Genomic DNA, 19,509 nt, shown 5'->3' with positions numbered 1-19,509 from the left:
CATTGATGAGGGCTTTTCATCTCCCCGTAACTCAGGGTCAAGTTACTCAGAGTTGAATGCTGCCATGTGAAAACTGTTATCACCTGCTCTGAAACCCAAAACTCTGAGTTTCCTATCTCAGAGTAGATCAACTCAGAGTTCAGGATTAGACTCAGAGTTTGTTGAACCTGCTTTGTGAAACGGACCCCTGGTTACAAGCTGTACCATGTAATGACAGATGTTCACAGGACACAAATCCTGCACAGCCTGACATCATTGTTTTTTCCCAGCATGACATCCATAGATCTCAATGAGAACCAGGTCACTGCTGCCACAGTCAACGTGGATGCCTTCAATGACCTTAGAAATGCCTCGTAAGTAATTGTTAGTTGTTGTTATGTATTGTGTTGTGTGACCTTTCGCTATCAAAGGCATATCACAGATGACTTCTTTCCACTTTGTCATGTAGCATAGAGTGGGAGGACTCAGACCCTACTTACTATCCAGACAATGAAGACTCATTTCTGGACGAGGACGAATCAGATGACAGTGATGACAGTGCTGACAGTGACTACAAGCCACGTATTTGTTTAAGGTACACAAGAAGCAATATTTCAGGCATCACTTCAGTATTTCTTTAATTTGCCGTTGCACATTATGCTTTCTCTTATGTTTTTTTGTGAGTAGGACTGGTGCTGCCCTGGAGTCGAACATAAACATGGACGGTCTCCCAGAGAGAAGCTTGGAAGACACCCTGTATGACTGTGATGGCATGGAGGAAGTGGAGGAGGAAGAGTCCTCAGATGTTCCACAAATAAGTGCAGTTGTTTGTGAAGATGTAATTGGAGTCCCAGCTTCAATAATCTACCACAGCAGCTTACAACAACTCGTCCAGCACTTACAACTACCAGTGTATGCATGCACAAAGACAAATCACCACACCAATCGTCTTTGTGGTGCACCTAAGCCATTTGAGGTGGTCATCCAAGCGAAGGGCACAGCTGCGGTAGTTGAATGGGTATGTTTATGATGTTTGTGGATATATTTACTTGGGTATAGATGTGAAAGTCACTCAATAGTGATATTTTGTGTTTCAGATATGTTCACGTGGTCACACTGTGTGGAGGTGGTCCTCCCAGCCTACATTAAAATATGGGATGCATGCCGGAGACTTCCTTCTGTCAACAAATATTTTGTTGTCAGGAAACAATTACACCAAAGTGGCCTTACTATTCAAATTTATGAACATGAAAATCGTGAACAGGACAACTTTTCACCGTATTCAGGACCACTACTGCGTTGACTCCATCAAAGAGTTCTGGGAGACACACAGGGAGAAAATTATCAGCAAGCTTCAGTCAGAGCCAAGTGTTGTGGGCCTGGGTAAGTCCTGCTTTGAAATAACAATCAATAATAATATCAATAATGATAACAGTTAATTCCTCATTTTCAGAGTTCTTTGTAGCTGCACGGTCAACTAGAACTTAACTTGCATAAGTGCTGGTACATGTTGCTAGGATAGAGTAGACGAGTGTCAGGGAAACGGCTGTATTATGCTCTGGCCAAGCTGACAATCACATCACACACAAATGCTGGATCACACGTATGGTTACAAGGTAAATGAGCATCGCATATTCTTTTGTGGGGTTTTTTGTACACAGGTTAGGAGAGGCATAGGCTATTAGATCAAACCAAACCTCACCAGACAAGCAAGAACCTAGGCCCCCGATCCACTTCCTTACATTGTGCCTTTTCAATATTTCAACAGGCGATGGTCGAATGGATAGCCCAGGATTTTGTGCCCAGTACTGCACCTACTCTATAATGGAAAATCAAACCAAACAGATCATAGCCATTGAAAATATTGACAAGAGGGAGACCAACCGAAACTCAGTGGTTATGGAGAAGGAGGGATTTATCAGAGCTTGTGATCGTCTTTGCCAGGAGGTCACACTAACCGAGGTCTGCACTGATGCCAGTACTCAGATTTCAGCACTTTTCAGTAAGTAGTAATGATCACCTTTTACAATGACTTGAATAAGGGTAAGTGTGAGTGTCTTACAATCATTCCTACATTACAGATCCAAAGACAGGCAGGTTCAAGGATAAGGGCATCCACCACTCCCTTGATGTGTGGCATGGCTCAAAAAACCTCTCCAGGAGACTGACAACGGTGAGATGGTCCTTTCTCTTTCCTGCGATGTTTTAGGATGCTGTCAGTCTCAAGATTTATACAGCCTTGATGATGAAATCATCTTGGTGTCATGATGGATGATCCACTACCATTGTCAGACCATGTAGCCTAAGTCCACTAGCCCAGCTGCTCCTTTCTCATATTTGTGTTATATCTTATAGTTCTTCTAGCCTGAGGAATGGAAAGCAGTAATTATTTAGTTATAGTGTATATATAGTTGTATCTCAGCTTTACTCGTGTTTCCCAAAAGCGCCTGCCAAATGACTGCAAGCCAATTGGTCATGTTTTTCTTTACAGTTAGCCCAGCAGAAGGGCTGTTCCATAATCAATCAGTGGTCAAGGGACATTTGCAATCACTTCTGGCATTGCTGCAGGACTGCTGAAAATTATGATGAATTCTTTGTAAGTACAACAACTGGCTAAATGGTTTATATAAACTTGGCAAACAAGTAGCATGTGAATGGAGGTTTATGTGAATGTAAATGTAGCCAAAAACTTGACTGTCTGTCACAATGCCATGTAATATTTTCTGACATGTACTGCACAGCTTGTTCAGATGCCACATAAGTAGTTCTGCCTTTATTTATATTTCAGGATATGTGGGTTGGCCTGCTCCACCATGTCACTGGGGTCCACTCATGGGCACTTGGCAGCTGCCACCATGGTCCACTCGATGACCAAAGGGACAAAGAGTGGATTGAGTCCAATTCAGTTGCCCACCAGAGACTGAGGGAGCTGGTTCTGGATGCCCGATGGCTCAAGGACATTACAAAGTACTTGCGTTTCAGGTATATAAGCTGTTGTGTTTATGATGTTAAAAATATGTACCAAAAGTAACAAGACTGGTCCGCACTGCATACTTAGGTTTTGTTGTCTAATTGCGTCCTTGTATCCAACTTGGAAACATTTCTCAACTTCATTTTTCTTTTCCCAGATCGACAGGTGACCTTGAGTCGTTTCACAATCATATATTAATGTATGCCAGCAAGCGGTTCAGTTTTACTCATGCTGTGTACAGTGCACGGATCCATCTGGCCGCCCTTGACTACAACCATCATGTTCAAAGGGCGCCCAGGACAAAAAAGGACGGCTCTCTCCAGTAAGTATACTATGCATGTTGACGGCTCACAAAGGGAATTGCAGCAAGTGATTATTAGCTGGTGCAACACCCGAGAGGTCTTGGCTTAGTGTCATTTCAAATCTGTGCTTTATGACTTCATGGATCTCTTTCAAAGATTAGTATGTCCTTCTACCCCTCCAACCCCGCCTTCCTTATTACAGATTCACCAAGCTCTACAACAAAAGATCTCGCAGATGGCGGCTGTACACCCTGAAGACTCACAAGACGTATGATTACATCCCTGAGCTTCAAGGCCACATCCTGCTGAAGAAGCTGACAGCCGTTGGCGGGGTGCCCCTCACGAGAAAGAACAGGCCTGGAGACACAAGATCACTTGGACCCCTCTCTGGTGTGCCGGCACCCTCAACTGAAGAGCTTTTGAGGACTGAGCGCAGCAGAGGAGTAGGTGAGGCTTCACTTATCTTGGCCGTTTCAACCATTTTATAATATGTATTTATTTGTACCTGTTACATAAGCCACCACACACTGTCATTTGCTTGTGGTTAGAGCAACCAAAGTGGGTAACCATGATTTTAAAAGTTGTTGTTGTTGTTGTTGTTTTCACAGGTCACCCAGGGCCACAAGAGTGAGAGAGTGATCCTGCTCTTGCCTTCCACACCAGTAGCACTCAGCAGTCTTGTCACATTACATTAGGCTACCCTAGTGGGTACCCCCAGGGATGGGGCTACCCTCGTGGGTAGCTTCATCCCTGTAGGTGTTTTTCTTTCTTTTCTTTTATCCCTGCATAAAACAACAAGGTTCATTGTGTTAATGTACCCCCCACAAGTGAAGTTCATAAGCATTTATACTACCTTCAATATTTTTAAACAGTATTGTGCACTTTATGTTAATTTTCTACTTGTGAGGCTCATTGTATCCCTTCTGCAGTATTAGTGCCAAAAACGTCCACTAGGGGTCACTTTTTCCTCTTAATTTGACCATAACTTTAACTGTATTGCAGCACATGGCATGATTTTTGCTGACAAACCTTATTTTTACACACAATTTGAAAATATGATTTTGAAATTTTCAAAAGGTCAATATTACACTGTCTGCAAATTTACTACCCTTTAGCGGTATTAGTGGCTGTTTTTGGCAACTAACTTTGACTGCTGTAAAAATATATCAGAAATATTTTTTTTCAATTTTTTTGCATAAACTTGTTAATCAACTTCAGTCTTGATCAAAACTACTAAATATTTTTTTTTAATCAAAATTTTAACCCTTTGAATGCCAATTAAAAAAATGAAGTCACTGATATGGGAAAAAATACACACAAATTGAGCTATTTTCAATATAAAAAGTGATTGGACAAAGAATTATCACAGTCTTGGACATGTCTTAGATTAGTAACATCAATGACTTTTATGCATATTTAGTTTTCGTGCAGCAACAGATTTTTTGATCAAGACTGAAGTTGATTAACAGATTTAGGCAAAAAAAATTGAAAAAAATATTTATCTAATCTATTTTTACAGCAGTCAAAGTTAGTTGCCAAAAACAGCCACCAATACCGCTAAAGGAAGTTTTTTTTTAACACTGTATGTATACCCATAAGGAAACTGTAGCAGAAACTTGTTAGGTATTATGCATTGTTAGATGCAATGCATTATCCACTGTGCAGTGTGTACCTCCCGTTTTTTAGGTGACGGTGGCACCTGTGTTCACAATATGAGCACTTTCTGTGAAGTTCATAAGCATAAATACTATTTTTATTATTTGAATAATCACTGCAAGCTGTCCTGCTATAAACTACAAAAAATAAATAAATGTGTATTGCTTGCAACAGCTCCTCTTTGCATCTATGTAATTGATGACTTGAGAAAATGCTGGGTAGGGTAGCTATTCCTACAGTAACTAGTACTGGAATGTTGTAGAGCCTGGGATGTAGCACATTAACTCACTTGGTTTAAAAGAAAGACACTTTTTACTTTGCTCTTGCAGGATTTGCAGTTTGTGATTGAACACTTACACATGTGCCATTTAAAGAAGTGAAGATTCAAATGGAACTGGGAAAAATTATGTTTATGAATACAATACAATAATGTAACAGGAAAAAGTAGAACTATTTTTTTAAAACTATTTACAAATATACAAATATTTACTACAGGCGACTTGGTATATATCCGGTATACTGGCCGTGAGGGTCAGGATACCCGTCCCTGACTCTCCAAACACAGCAGCTGGGGATGACAATTCTGTGCCCCTGGCCAAGGGCCCCATATTGCCACACCACATACTGCCTGTAGGCTGCATATCGGAACTGCCGGTTGCTCTCTCCGGGATCTGGAAGATCCTGTGTGGCCCGGATGTCATTCCAGATCCTCCTGGACAGTCTCAGCACCCCCTCATCTAAAATGTAAAGTTCCATGTGGGGAAGGTGCGCAATGCAAGAATTTGGAGGCTGCCCGCAGCACTTCCTCTCCAAATCCGTCGGCATCTCCCGGCAATTTTGACAGACGCACCATGGCAGCACAGTTGACACTGGAGGGGTTGGTGGAGGTGTGGCCATCAGTAGGTCGAACATTGTGGATGGGTCCCTGGCCAGACAGCGCTGGAGCAGCAGGCGACAGTCCTGCAGACTGAGGCACTGAATTCTCTCCTAAAATAAGTTTACAGTAGTTAGTACTGCCTTTGTAAGTCACACAGAATGTAGGACTGAGCTAGAATAGTGCTGCTATTCACATTGGTGATGTGGACTGGACAGGTTTGGTGAATTTTTATTGAGGTAACAGGAAGTGTAACAACTTGGGTTAGGTAACATACTTGCTCTGTTGCAACTCTTTGAGCTCGCAGCATCCATGTCCGCTCCAGGTCTTCATTTTCAAGTGGTAGAGAAGCAGCTGCACCACGTCCCTGCCGTCTTCCTCGGCCTCTGCCTCTCCCTCCATTTCCATTACTGTCAAGAATAAACAGTAGACAGCATTATGTCTATCTATATATTCTCTATCTATCTATCTGTCTGTCTGTCTGTCTATTCATGTTCACATCTATGTGAACATGAATATACACACACTATATATAAGTAATGTCACAGATAAAGAGTGCTGTTGTACTGTATATCAGCACGGGTGTGATTCGGTCGCAGATCAGTCTGATATAACGTTACAGTACAACAGCACGACCTCGAGTGTGATATTGCATTTTTATATGTATTCATATTCACACATATAGTAGGCTGTGTGTGTGTGTTTGAGTGTGTGAGTGATAGAACAGAACAGATAAATAGTACAGCACGGTATGTACATTATATTGAGAGAATAATGTAAACAAACAACGGAAATACGGTAACCGAGACGCTCACGACAGGTGGGGAATCCTTCGTGCAGCCACAGAGAGCAGACTGACAGGCTGCTTGCGTGGAAGCCGCAGTTAGTCAAACAACGGTCGAGTAACGGCTACAATGTTATAACGGGGGAAACAGTAACTTATTTGACTTCTCGTTACTGAAAAAAGTAGCGCCGTTAGTGACGCCGTTTGTATATTAGTCCATGGCATACTGGTTATGGTAAACCTTAGCTACTAATCATTTTATAAGTATATATTTTATAAGTGTTGGAGGAAACCAACAGAAGAGCGAGTTGTCAGCTGCCAGTTGTTGTCAACTGATTTGTCAGCTGTCCGTTATTGTCATTTGTCAGTCCGTTGTTGTCAGCTGTCATAAGCTGTCAGTTTTCAGTTGTCAGCTAGGTAGCCTACCGTTAGCTTTTACGGACTGTGATAGCATTTTTTTTTTTTTTTAGATTCATGAACATACAATGAATGGACTTACCCAGCTGAGTGAGCCATAATTTCCCTCGGAGGTTCCGCAAGAAATGCGCGTTCACGTTTCAAACTGGTGAAGGAGGGTCGAGAGAGGGCTCTGTTCTGTTTTGAGAACGTTTCAACTGTAAACAAAGGTGACGTCATATCGCTGATACAGCCTTTAACGACAAGTTCTACAAAAGAGTAACAATTATATTGTAGTAGTCATAAGGGCCACTGCTGCACCATGGGTTGTGGTGTACGCGGAAAATATGATATCCAAACAAATGTTAATTTTCAACAAAAACCTGGTTTATTTGACCAGAAAAGCGAGCGAATAAAGAATAAAGAAAATTCCTCTGAGCCTCTCACACTCCGGTAAAAACCCATTTTCCCACCCAGGTGCATGCTGCCTGGTCCCTTACTGTAAGCCTGGTGCCCCTAACATGCCAAAATGAAACAAAAACACAAATTATAGCTGCTGCGCAGCGATGGGTCGGGTCCGGGCTACTTTTGGGCAAATTTAGGCAATTCTGAGCAACAAACAGGAGAATAGGAAGACAGGACAGTTGACCTTATAATGTTCAATTTGCATTAGTTGAGGATTGAAACCACAACCTCGGGAACCAAAGACCGTTGTCTATCGCACTGAGCTACTTGACAAGTGGCATTCAACAGTGGCTTCACAAATTGAGTAAGCCATTCACTGTCGTGTAGGCAGATTTGAAACCACAGTAAAAAGAAAAATCAGTTTTTGAGGTAAAATAATGATATGTATTTGTCAAACATCTACTATGAGTCTAAGATGTTAAGAGCTTTCGCACATGGTCCAGTCCAAGCTATTTGGATCATCATCGTCATCATCTCCCTTGCTGGGTCTCGAACTCACAATCTCTGACACCAAGAACCAGCTCCTAACTCGCTGAGCTAATTGGCTGGTAGTGAGACCTGCTGTGTAGCTTCATTTATCCACTCAGGTGAGTCAGTGCCCGGGCAGCTGTTGTCAAGGCAGATTTCAAAAAGTATCTAAACAAAAATCTGTTAATACATAAATTGCATTTAGACAGCAAAACAGCTTGAGGACATGTGACATCTTGATCTGTCATCATCATCCTTGTTGGGTCTCGAACTTACAATCTCTGACACCAAGAACCAGCTCCTAACTCGCTGAGCTAATTAGCTTGTAGTGAGACCTGCTGTGTAGCTTCATTTATCCACTCAGGTGAGCCAGTGCCCGGGCAGCTGTTGTGATGAAATGGTCAAAATGTCAATAATTCAGTCATCTAAACAAAAATCTGATAATACATAAATTGCATCTTGACAGCATGGAAATGTTGGTGATTTGTTTTTAATGATACGTGTTTTGCTTCATAAGAGAAAATATGATGTTTATAAATTCCACTCTCACATTGGCTGCAGTTGTTTCCATGAGAGCAGAATTCAAAATGTTCTAGAAAATTCAGTTTTTGAATTAAAATTCTGATATTTGCTAAACTTCATCAACCATGACTCCAGAATATTCTCATTTTTTTTCAGGAAGTTTGAAAATGTATTTAGCAAGAATTTGATGGTATGTTTACAGTACCGTTTACAGTCAAACGTTTTCATGCACTGTAGGCTCAATTTCAAAAATCCGAGAAACAAGTTTTGTGGAGGACGGTCTGGAGATGCTCTGTAGCAAGTTTGGTGACAATTGAGCAAAAATTGTGGGAGGAGATACATTTTAAAAGTTTTACAGTTATTGAAAAAAACAGAGTGATGGACTTCATAATTTGTAATGAGTTTAAGTGGACAAAAGTTTCAGCAGTATTGAGGCGACATTGTGGTGAAGTTTCAACACTGTAGCATCTACCATTGGTTTGGTAGGAATTTTTAAAGTTTTTAAATTTAAACGCTTATTGTGCCCCCCCTAGGAGGGGGGGGCACATGTCCTTGGAGTTGAGTGCATCTGGCATGGGACTGAACCTTTGTGCAAAGTTTGGTGAGTTTTCGCCCATGGGAAGTATGACTTCCTTGGAAGAAGAAGAAAGAAAGAAAGAAGAAGAAGAAGAAGAAGAAGAATTCCTAGGAATACAATAGTGTCCCGGCAGCTTAGCTGCCCGGACCCTAATAATACACAATAAAACACCTATATTAAAAAATAATAATAAACAGAATACTAACAGAAATCTAATCATAATGAAATCAAATAATTTGATTCAGAATAATCAAATCTAAATATTAACTAAAATAAATATTGTTTTATATATAATACCAAATTAGTTTTAGGACCTTGTTGCTCGGTAGTAGGCTGTTCCCTCTGACCAGGCACAAACTTACTGTCAGATATTAAAGTATACAGATTTCCTAAAGAAACAAACCAGTGCAACGCTTGGATTGCAGCACTCTGATGGGAAAACTGGACACGGACGGCAAACTGTATAGAGCCTGCAGCATCCATTTCGTTACCAGAAAGTAAAAAACACTGCTAATAATGTAACGGCATAATTCAGTAATAACTTATGACGCGCCGCATCAGGGCCGAGCTGCCTGCTTAGACTGTGCTAGCCTGCACTAACGTTAGCATAACAACCGTTAACTGACAAGACAGCTATTACTGAGCATTGCACACAAGCTTTGTCTCTATTATCTAATTAACGGTGACCAGGCTTCTTATATTTCCAGGATTGTCATTTGTACAAGTTACCGTAACACTGTTGCTAACTGGCGCTAGCTAATGATGAGATACCCGGAGGTAGTAAATGAGCTAACCGGACTGAAAATCCAGCTGTTCAAAAATAATTGGTGCAAGCTAGTGATAGTGTTAACTTGACAATCCCTGACAGACCTGAAGATCTGGTCACCGTGTTATTATTTGTCAGACTCAAGAAGTACTGGCTAGTCATTTCGTATCGTACATCCACGGGCTAGCTAACTAGCACTGTCACTGTAACCAGATGTTTTAACCGTTGAAACGGTCTATAGCCTGTTTTATACAAACATCAGCACAGTGGTGATTACTCTGTCCATGAGGAGGTAGTAGAAGTATAAGTTCTGTTACCTTGATGAAATTTTACTTGAGTAAAAGTAAAAGTACTAATGTAAAAATCCACTCAAGTAAAAGTAAAAAGTAGTTCCGAGACTTCCGGCCAATCAGAGGCTCATAGCAGGAGCAAAATTTCTTCAGCTCAGACTAGAGTCCACCATAGACTGTAAAAAGAATGGACGTAGCACCCGTGACGTCACCCATTGGTTTGGGGGAGTCTGTTTTTTTTTCTAAGCCCACAACCTGTTCACTGGACCCTATCCCTTCTGACCTCTGTAAGGAACTTTTCCCCTGTCTTAGTGGCCCTCTACTCTCCATCCTGAACACTTCCTTCGCTGAAGGGTGTGTCCCTCTATCCTATAAATCTGCCATCATTAAACCACTCCTCAAGAAACCCAACAGCGATCCACTGGTTCTTGCTAACTATCGTCCTGTCTCTACTCTCCCCTTTTTCTCTAAAATTCTTGAGAGAATTGTTGCCGATCAACTGACTGCCCACCTTTCTGCCAACAATCTCTTCAACAGCTTTCAATCTGGTTTTCGCTCCCGTCATTCTACTGAGACTGCCCTAACTAGAGTAGTTAATGACCTTCTCATTACCGCCGATTCTGGATCTGCTTCTCTTCTACTCCTTCTTGACTTAAGTTCGGCATTCGATACGGTAGATCACTGTATACTTCTACACCGACTGAAGCATTGTGTGGGTGTCCACGGGTTGGCACTCTCATGGTTCCAGTCCTATTTATCGAACAGAACCCAATGTGTTAGTTATAATAACTCTTTATCTGAATGTTCTGCAGTTGTTTCTGGTGTGCCCCAGGGGTCTGTCTTGGGCCCTCTGCTCTTTTGTATATACATGCTTCCTTTGGGTGGGATCATTGCTGAATACGGCATCCAGTTCCATTTTTATGCCGATGACATACAACTCTACATTCCACTGCAACCTAATGACCCCTCTCAAATTCAAAATCTTGAATCTTGTGTAGTCCGAATCAAGAGCTGGATGAGCGACAACTTTCTTTTGCTTAATACCGCCAAGACTGATCTCTTGGTGATCAAGCCCAATAATTATAAATACTTTTCTGAGGGTCTTGGTCTAAACATTGATGGTTGTTTTATTTCTGAAAATACTGTCATCAGAAACCTTGGTGTTACCTTTGACCCGACATTGACTTTCCAATCTCATATAAAAGAGATCACTAAAACAGCTTATTTTCATCTGCGAAACATTTCCAAAATCCGCCCTTCTCTGTCCTTGCGTAGCGCTGAGGTGGTTCTCCATGCCCTTGTATCCTCTCGACTTGACTATTGCAATGTCCTTTTTTCTGGCCTCCCCATCTCCACTACCAGGAGTCTCCAGATTGTCCAGAACTCAGCTGCTAGACTTTTAACTAAAACAAGTAAATTTTGTCATATAACTCCTGTTTTAGCATCGTTACATTGGCTGCCCATTCAGGCAAGAGCGGATTTTAAAGTTCTTCTTTTAACTTTTAAAGCCCTGAATGGTCTTGCACCGCTTTATCTTTCCCAGTTACTCACTCCCTACACTCCATCCCGTCCTCTTCGCTCCCTTGGTTTAAACTTCCTTGTCATTCCACCCATCAACAAAAAATCAGCTGGTGGGAGGGCCTTCTCTTACCGTGCTCCTCTTTTATGGAATGCTCTCCCACAAAACATCAGAAGTACCTCATCTATCACAATTTTTAAATCCCGTCTTAAAACACACCTTTTTACCCAATACTTTGAGTAAATTAACTTTTAGTATGTGTGTTTTACTATTGTGTTTTAACTGTCATTACTGTGCACATATTTTTATTTTTTATTGTTTTTTTATTGCTTTAACTGTTTTATTCTTTTCTCTGTGTTTTAACTGTTGTTGACTGTCAGTTGTAAATGCACTTTAACTGTTTCCTTTGGTGGTTTTCTGAATGTTTTAACTGTACTTGTTTTTACTGGGAAGTGTATTGAGACCATGTACCATGGTGATTTTGCACTTTAAATAATAAATTGATTGATTGATTGATTGTTTTGTGCCGCTACTACGGGGGTTTGAACTGCGCCGTGTTGGATTCTACTTGCCATATTTGGAGAGGTGTGGCCGTTAGCCGGCCGAGAACCCGCCCACTGGCCTCGAAGCAGCGGTCTCCGGTAGGGCTGCACAATTAATCGAATTTTAATCACGATCACGATTTTGGCTGCCACGATTAAATTAAGATGATCGTCACGATTATTAACATGTAAAAAAAACGGGCTGTGCTGCATATCAAATCAAGCGCTTTCTCAACCAATAGTCCGCCAACCACCAGGGGGCGAACGAGAGGTCAGGGCTCCATGAAGCTGCCTAACAAACAAGCGAGCGCATCCTCCCTTTTCATGTTGTTTACAGTCCAGAGTGTGTGTCCCAGCCGGTCTGCGCCTTCAAATGCTGCTGTACTGTGTCACCTTCTGCGCCCGGTGTTACGTCTCACTCATAGACTGTATGGATCTCACTCTGACGTGAGAGTGAGACGATGTCGGCAGCAGACGGTGACAGTAGACATGACGTGTGTCTGTGTCTGGTCAGTCAGCACCTCCAAAGGCTGTCTACTGTCGCCGTCTCGCTCTGGATCGGATCGAGGTCGGGCTGCGGGGTGGTCTCAAAGCTGGACCGAGACCCCGTCACCCCATGCGGCCGTTTTGGTGTTAATTACATACGCTGTGTAATTAAAACGTTCCGACCGTGATCATAACGGCCGGTAACGGCGATCTATGGCCGTTTTGGTGGCAGCACAGTTGAGCTAGGCCGACCTGCTGGACGCTGCCTGTGTGAAAACACTTGGTCTGTTCATTAAATGTTTTTAATTCGTTCTAAATTGCTGTTGAACCACCCGTGCTGTGCTTTGGTCCAAGCTAGACAGACTCTTGCCCACACATCTCTGTGTATCATTGATGGCAAAAAATTAAGTTTTACCTATACTTTGAAATTACATTTCAGAGCCTGTACTTTCTTACTTTTATTTGAGTAAAGGAGTTGAATCAGCAGCTACTTCTACCAGATTTATTTTTTATTTTTTGTTTTTTACACAAGTATCTGTACGCTACTGTACAGAATGACACCTCTGCACTCTGCAATGGCATTTATTTTTCGCTAGCCCTTTGTCTTGGGTAAATTTTATTTTAGGCTATTATTTATTTTTATTTTACGTTTTATTTTGAACTGAAAGCCTTGTTCCCATAGCCTATTGTTTGTTTCAAATAGAAAGTGCAATAAAAACATGTTTTATCTAACATAATGTATAATCGTGATTAATAATCGTGATTTCAATATCGACAAAAATAATCGTGATTATCATTTTGGCCATAATCGTGCAGCCCTAGTCTCCGGACCTGTCACTCAACGTTTCCGCGCCCTAATTGGCGAGAATTTTAAACCTAATAACTAGGGGTGTAACGATACACAAAAGTCACGGTTCGGTACATACCTCAGTTTGAGGTCTCGGTTCGGTTCATTTTCGGTACAGTAAGAGAACCAAATGCAAAACATAAATTTGCTTGTTGTTTATTAGGAATTTTTCTAAACCAAATTTACATGTTTTAGTCAAATGTAATTATTTTATTCACCTACTAATGTTATGTTGTAGGTACATTGTCCCTGGTACAAATAAACGTATAAACTTATTAAACTTAACTTATAAACTTACTAAACCATTATACAAAATATGAAAAATAAAATAATAGCCTACTGTTGTAAAGTGCTGCCTAATAAGTTCAATAAATTATTCTCAAATTAACAAAACATATAAAATAAGCCTTACAATGAATAAAATATTCACAAATAAACAAAACATACAAAATATGATTTTAAAAAAACTTCTCACACAACTTTTTTTTTTTTTTTTTTTTTTTTTTTTAAATGTAAAGTGCAGCAGCACTAACAGTTCAAGCCAGTGACGGACCAACAGGGCAATGTGGGCAAATGCCACAACGGCTGCCTGACGATGCAACCGTTCGGCCGCAAATAAATAAATAAATGAATGAATAACACGGATCATCACGATGGCACAGTGCGTAGTGTCAACACAGCAGCGACATGCGCCTGCTCTCAGCACATCTGCAGCAGATCCACAGGTGCTGGAGCCCGTGCACGACACAGAGACAGAGACAGACAGACAGAAGGAGGGACGGACGGACGGACGGAAGGACAGGCAGACAGACAGAGAGGAGATAGGAGCCACAGCCCCCACCTCCACTCCTCCTACAAGCAGGAAGGGTCTTCAAGCCTCTGTTTTCTCGCTAGCGGTAGCATTAGCGGTAGCATTAGCGGTAGCATTAGCGGTAGCATGACGTAAACGGGCTGCACGTGTAGCTGCAGGCGGACTGTAAACACACACAACTTCTGTACCGAAACTCCCCCGTTCTCAGCGCTGTGCCGAACCGAACACCCCATACCGAATCGGTTCAATACAAATACATGTACCGTTACACCCCTACTAATAACAGTAAAACGGTAGAGTTTAAAGAAATTCACCCCCCTCAGAGTGTGTGCGGGGTTAGAAACTATCGGTTGAGACCAAAAAAATGAAATATACCAGGCTGTATATGTTTTTTTAAGCTGTAAAGTCAGCGATTTTAACATGGGGCTCAATTGGAGTTGCTCCCTTCTGGAGCCAGCCCCGAGAGGAAGCCGAGGGGATTGCAGTTTTTTGAACGCGGAAGTGAGATTCACTTCTCAGACCGACAACTGCCCCCTTGGTGTCCACTGAGAAGATCATTGGGGTTCATTGGGTTGTCTCAATATACATGCAACTGAAAAAACCGAATAACTGACGAGGTCCGCCCCCTCATGCGGCGTCACCCGTTGCTTCAGCGGGTTAATACGCCCCCCTGTCCTGTTGACTTTTCTGTCACCTCGTAAAAAGCTGAATATAAACAACTTATAGGCTACTTAACTTATAAGCTTAATAATAAATTCTCAACTGCAGTTCCCGACCAGACGCACCAGTCTGGGCTGGATGCGCGCTGAGAATAGGATACGGGCTTCCTTTCTCTCTCTCTCTCTCTCTCTCTCTCTCTTTTTTTAAATAAAACACTCTTGCTGGTCGCGCTGTGTGAAATGCATTGAATCGGCGCTGATGTTGGGTTTTTTTCTTTACTTTGCCGGGTTTGGGCGGCTTCTCTGCTCCACTTGGTGCCGTCTCTACGGTTGTGGAGCATGCACACATGCATTGTCCAGTTATACTCCGACTAAGGCGTGTACATGACGGAGAAAATCGAATTCCAATCGCATTATCTGGGTGTCTTAATCGGAGTTCTCAACTCCGATTTCAGTCGGACTAAGGTGTTTACATGCACTTCAGTTGTCCAGTTATAGTCGGATTAAGGCAATAATTCGGTTTTTTCAAGTGTCATGTAAACGTACTGACTGTTGTTCATGATGTGTTTCATTGTTTCTGCAGGTGATCAGCACCTGCTGAAGATTGAAGCAGAGGATCCTCCTGAGTTGACCTCTAGTCTGGATCAGGAGAACCCAGAGAGTCTACATATTAAAGAAGAAAAGGAGGAACGATCGACCACTTTTGAGTTTCCCCTCACTTCTGTTCATGTGAAGAGTGAGGATGAGGAGGAGAAACCTCAGTCCCTACAACCTCATCAAAGACAAACTGAGGCTGAGCCTCCATCCAGCAGCTCAGCTGAACAGATAGAGGCCGATGGAGACGACTGTGGAGGATCTGAACCAGCCAGGAACTCAGATCAACCTGAAGATCTTCAACCAGATACAGATGATGAGGTCTCAGAGTCGTCCTGTGAGACTGAATACAGTGATGACTGGAGAGAAACCAGAGAACCTGAGTCAGGTTTGAACAGTGAAGCTGTTCATGTAAGTGATGAAGAATGTGACACTGGTAAGAAGTCTCACTGTAAGACGTCTCATCGCTGCTCAGAGTGTGGGAAAACTTTTAATGCACCCTCGATGTTGAAGATGCATGTGAGGATCCATACGGGAGAGAAACCATTTGACTGTGCTACCTGTGGTAAACAATTTAGTGAAAGAGGTTCTCTTCATAGACATATGAGACTCCATACAGGAGAGAAACCATTTGACTGTGCTACCTGTGGTAAAACATTTAGTAAAAGAAGTCATCTTAAACTCCACATGAGGATCCATACAGGAGAGAAACCATTTGACTGTGCTACCTGTGGTAAACAATTTAGTCGAAGAGGTCATCTTCATAGACATATGAGACTCCATACAGGAGAGAAACCATTTGACTGTGCTACCTGTGGTAAACAATTTAGTGAAAGAGGTTCTCTTCATAGACATATGAGACTCCATACAGGAGAGAAACCATTTGACTGTGCTACCTGTGGTAAAACATTTCGTCAAAGAAGTAATCTTAAAGGACACATGAGGATCCATACAGGAGAGAAACCATTTGACTGTGCTACCTGTGGTAAAACATTTCGTCAAAGAAGTAATCTTAAACTCCACATGAGGATCCATACAGGAGAGAAACCATTTGACTGTGCTACCTGTGGTAAACAATTTAGTGAAAGAGGTTCTCTTCATAGACATATGAGACTCCATACAGGAGAGAAACCATTTGGCTGTGCTACCTGTGGTAAACAATTTAGTGAAAGAGGTTCTCTTCATAGACATATGAGACTCCATACAGGAGAGAAACCATTTGATTGTCCTACCTGTGGTAAAACATTTAGTCAAAGAGCTCATCTTAAACTCCACATGAGGATCCATACAGGAGAGAAACCATTTGACTGTCCTACCTGTGGGAAACATTTTAGACATTCAATGACTTTTAAGGTGCACTTGAGACTCCACACACAGGAGAAGTTAAGTTAAAGATACTTTATTAATCCTTTGCAGGAAATGACAATGTTACCAGCAGCAGACGACAACACAAGGCCACACGCACACACACACACACACACACACACACACATCATCCACAAAAATACACAATAACAACAACATTGCACAACCCCTGCGGTAACAGGCAGCCGCACCACCAGAGAAACCATTTAGTTGAGCTATTTGTGGGAAAGGATTTACCCGGAAGACAAAACTTTTGGTTCACACAAGAGTCCATTCAAAAGTGAAGCCATTTGTAGCAGTGTTTGTGGGAAAACATTTATGGAGCTGGAGAATATGGCGACACACATGAAATCCCATAAAGGAGGGAAACTTTAGTTGTTGTCTTGAGCAGCACATTAAAGTCCATACAGAAGTGAAACCATTTTCTTGTAGTGTGTGTGGAGTACATGTAAGGCAGTAGGGAGAGTTAAGACACCTTAAATCATTTAGTTGCAGTTTTGTGATGAGACATTTTGTCAACAAGAAGATCTTTACGTGTTCACAAGAATCCATGAAGGAGAGTAAACGTACAGTTGAAGTTTTTGTGGCCGTCAATTCTCTGATGTTTCAGGCAAGAAGAGACGTATGAGTGTAAACTCAGGACTGTTACTGAAGGCAGCAGCAGTGTGTGTGAGGCTGCAGTTATTGAACTGTAACAGCTCATCACAACACAGTGAAAATTAATTTCATGTGTAAAATATTTTGTTAAAGTTTATGATTTTGATATGTAAGAAATGGATTGTTCATGAAATTAATGCTACAAATAAACAACTTCAGTAAGTGAGTCTGCAGATGTGTTGGTTGAGCTGAACTGTAACAGCTCATTCCAACACAACACAAATTTTCATTGTTTTTTTTATCAAAGTGAAGCAGATTCTGTAAAAAAAAAATCTCTTTCTGGTATAGTTGTATTTGGTGGAAACATCTTTTGTTTTTTGTTTGTAAAGCAATACTTAATGGTTGGGTTTGGAGTTTTGTGTCCAAAAATAAACGTTAGACTTAAACAAATGAAATCTTCGTCTTCATCATCACCTGTGGGCTTCTAGTCCTGTGTGGTGGTGGCTGTGTCTGCAGCGCCCCCTAGCCTGACTCTCGCCAGACCCTTGTAGTTCCGCAAAGCTACGCTGAGCTCCACACAAGGGTCTGGGACTGCTCCATAGCAGAGACGTTCTAATATGAGGAGACTGACCACTCTGCCCGTTTTGAATGGGGAAAGCTGCGACGCCAAAGATGGCGCATGTCCCGCCCCTTTTCACCAGCAGCCAATCACCTGCGTTGCCAGAGCTGAACTAGGCCAATCATGTTGTTGCACCAGCGCATGCGCACAAGTAGATTTACGACAGACAAACCTACCTGGTGGCAACAACAACACGGCTTTAGCACCGTGTGTACTGTATGTGGTCAGGTTGAACATTTACTCTAAGGTTTTCGGAAAAGTGCAGAGCCACCGGCGACCGGGAGCGGCTCCTCATCCTGGAGGAAAGCTGTTACATTTACCCGCGGAGTTTTAGAGATTTACTGCCGGCTTGTTAATTTGGCAGCCACATTGGTTGGTCTTAATGAAAAGTGAAGCTTCAGGTGTGTGCTGCTGAACGAAAGAGCTACCTCGGGGCTACGTATACAGAATTCACCTCATTCACATCAATAAGTGTTTTACAATGAACCGATTAGTCCACCTTTTCTTTAATTTAATTTTTGAATGTATACTTTTGTTCGTTTCATTTTTTAACCTAAACATTCAAACTGGGCCCCCTCCCTTGGGGCTAAGCGTTAGCCTCCTGTCCATGATAGCAGCAGCAGTCCACTCCAAAAAAATAAAAAACACAGTCCGGATGAAGCACTGGAGCCGTGGACCGATAGACACCGTCACCATTAATAACGAGAGCCTCTATTGTTTTATTGTACCGAGTACGAGAGGCTTGTTGTGAGCTGAGAAGCTGCTGTTAGCGGCGGATGCTAACCGAAGCTAGCGGTCTAGTCGAAGTTAGCATCGAGCTAGCTCAGCACAACGAACGCCCCTCATACTTGATACCGGTCGAGGCTTTAGTTGTCAGTGATGGTCGGTAATCAGTCCGTGGCTCCAGCGGTTCACTCGGACTGTATTTATTTATTTTAACCGACTGCTGCTGCTGAGACGACATGCTAGCACTCGATAGCATCCGAGACAGCTAACGTTAGTGGGGATTGTGGGAGGGGGAGCAGACACAGTCACCACACACAGAACTAGGAGCCCATAGGTGATGATTAAGACGGATTTCATGAAAGTCTAGCGTTTATTTTTGGGCAAAAATATCCAGACTCATACCGATATGTCTCCAGGTAGAGCAGGGCAGACCGGTGTAGGTATGCTCGGGGCGGGCTGCTGCTAGATCACGGACTCAGCCGTTACAGCCGTACAGTGACGGCAGTGTCGTAAATCCACGCGCATGCGCAGTTGAGTACTCCCTGTGGAAAAATAGCGATTTAAACGTCATTCTGCGGTAAAGTTTATGTTTTTTTGGTTTTTATTTGTATCTTATTTCACTGGCTAGCACGTCTGTATGTTTTTTCCGTCCTGCTATCACGTTAAAGGGTGGATTTGACCACCCCTCCATTCA

General features: G+C 42.2%; 1 protein-coding gene and 1 long non-coding RNA gene across 2 annotated transcripts; both read left to right on the top strand.

Annotated features, from left to right (window-relative positions):
• Positions 1-700: 700 nt before the first annotated feature.
• Positions 701-3,860, top strand: LOC146968715 (uncharacterized). Its single transcript, XR_015038214.1, has 7 exons — positions 701-997; positions 1,077-1,362; positions 1,748-2,152; positions 2,471-2,575; positions 2,768-2,961; positions 3,108-3,272; positions 3,455-3,860. It is a non-coding gene; the product is annotated as an uncharacterized LOC146968715 (long non-coding RNA).
• Positions 3,861-14,131: 10,271 nt separating this feature from the next.
• Positions 14,132-16,900, top strand: LOC146968714 (uncharacterized). Its single transcript, XM_085760414.1, has 3 exons — positions 14,132-14,169; positions 15,553-15,944; positions 16,212-16,900. Exons 1-3 carry the CDS (start codon positions 14,132-14,134, stop codon positions 16,898-16,900), a joined length of 1,119 nt encoding a protein of 372 aa, XP_085616540.1.
• Positions 16,901-19,509: the final 2,609 nt, after the last annotated feature.

The sequence above is a fragment of the Trachurus japonicus genome, chromosome 18 (genome assembly GCF_045865225.1).
Source record: "Trachurus japonicus isolate A0001 chromosome 18, Traja_1.0".
NCBI classification, from domain to species: domain Eukaryota; kingdom Metazoa; phylum Chordata; class Actinopteri; order Carangiformes; family Carangidae; genus Trachurus; species Trachurus japonicus.
The sequence above is the reverse complement of the archived record's forward strand: the minus strand, read 5'-3'. Positions and strand labels throughout refer to the sequence as shown.

Coding starts and splice junctions, on each gene's coding strand:
- LOC146968714 (XM_085760414.1), top strand. CDS start 14,132: ATGCGCCTGCTCTCAGCACATCTGCAGCAGATCCACAG. Junction 14,170..15,552: donor CATCTGCAGCAGATCCACAG/GTGCTGGAGCCC, acceptor GTTGACCTCTAG/TCTGGATCAGGAGAACCCAG. Junction 15,945..16,211: donor TGATGAAGAATGTGACACTG/GTAAGAAGTCTC, acceptor GGATCCATACAG/GAGAGAAACCATTTGACTGT.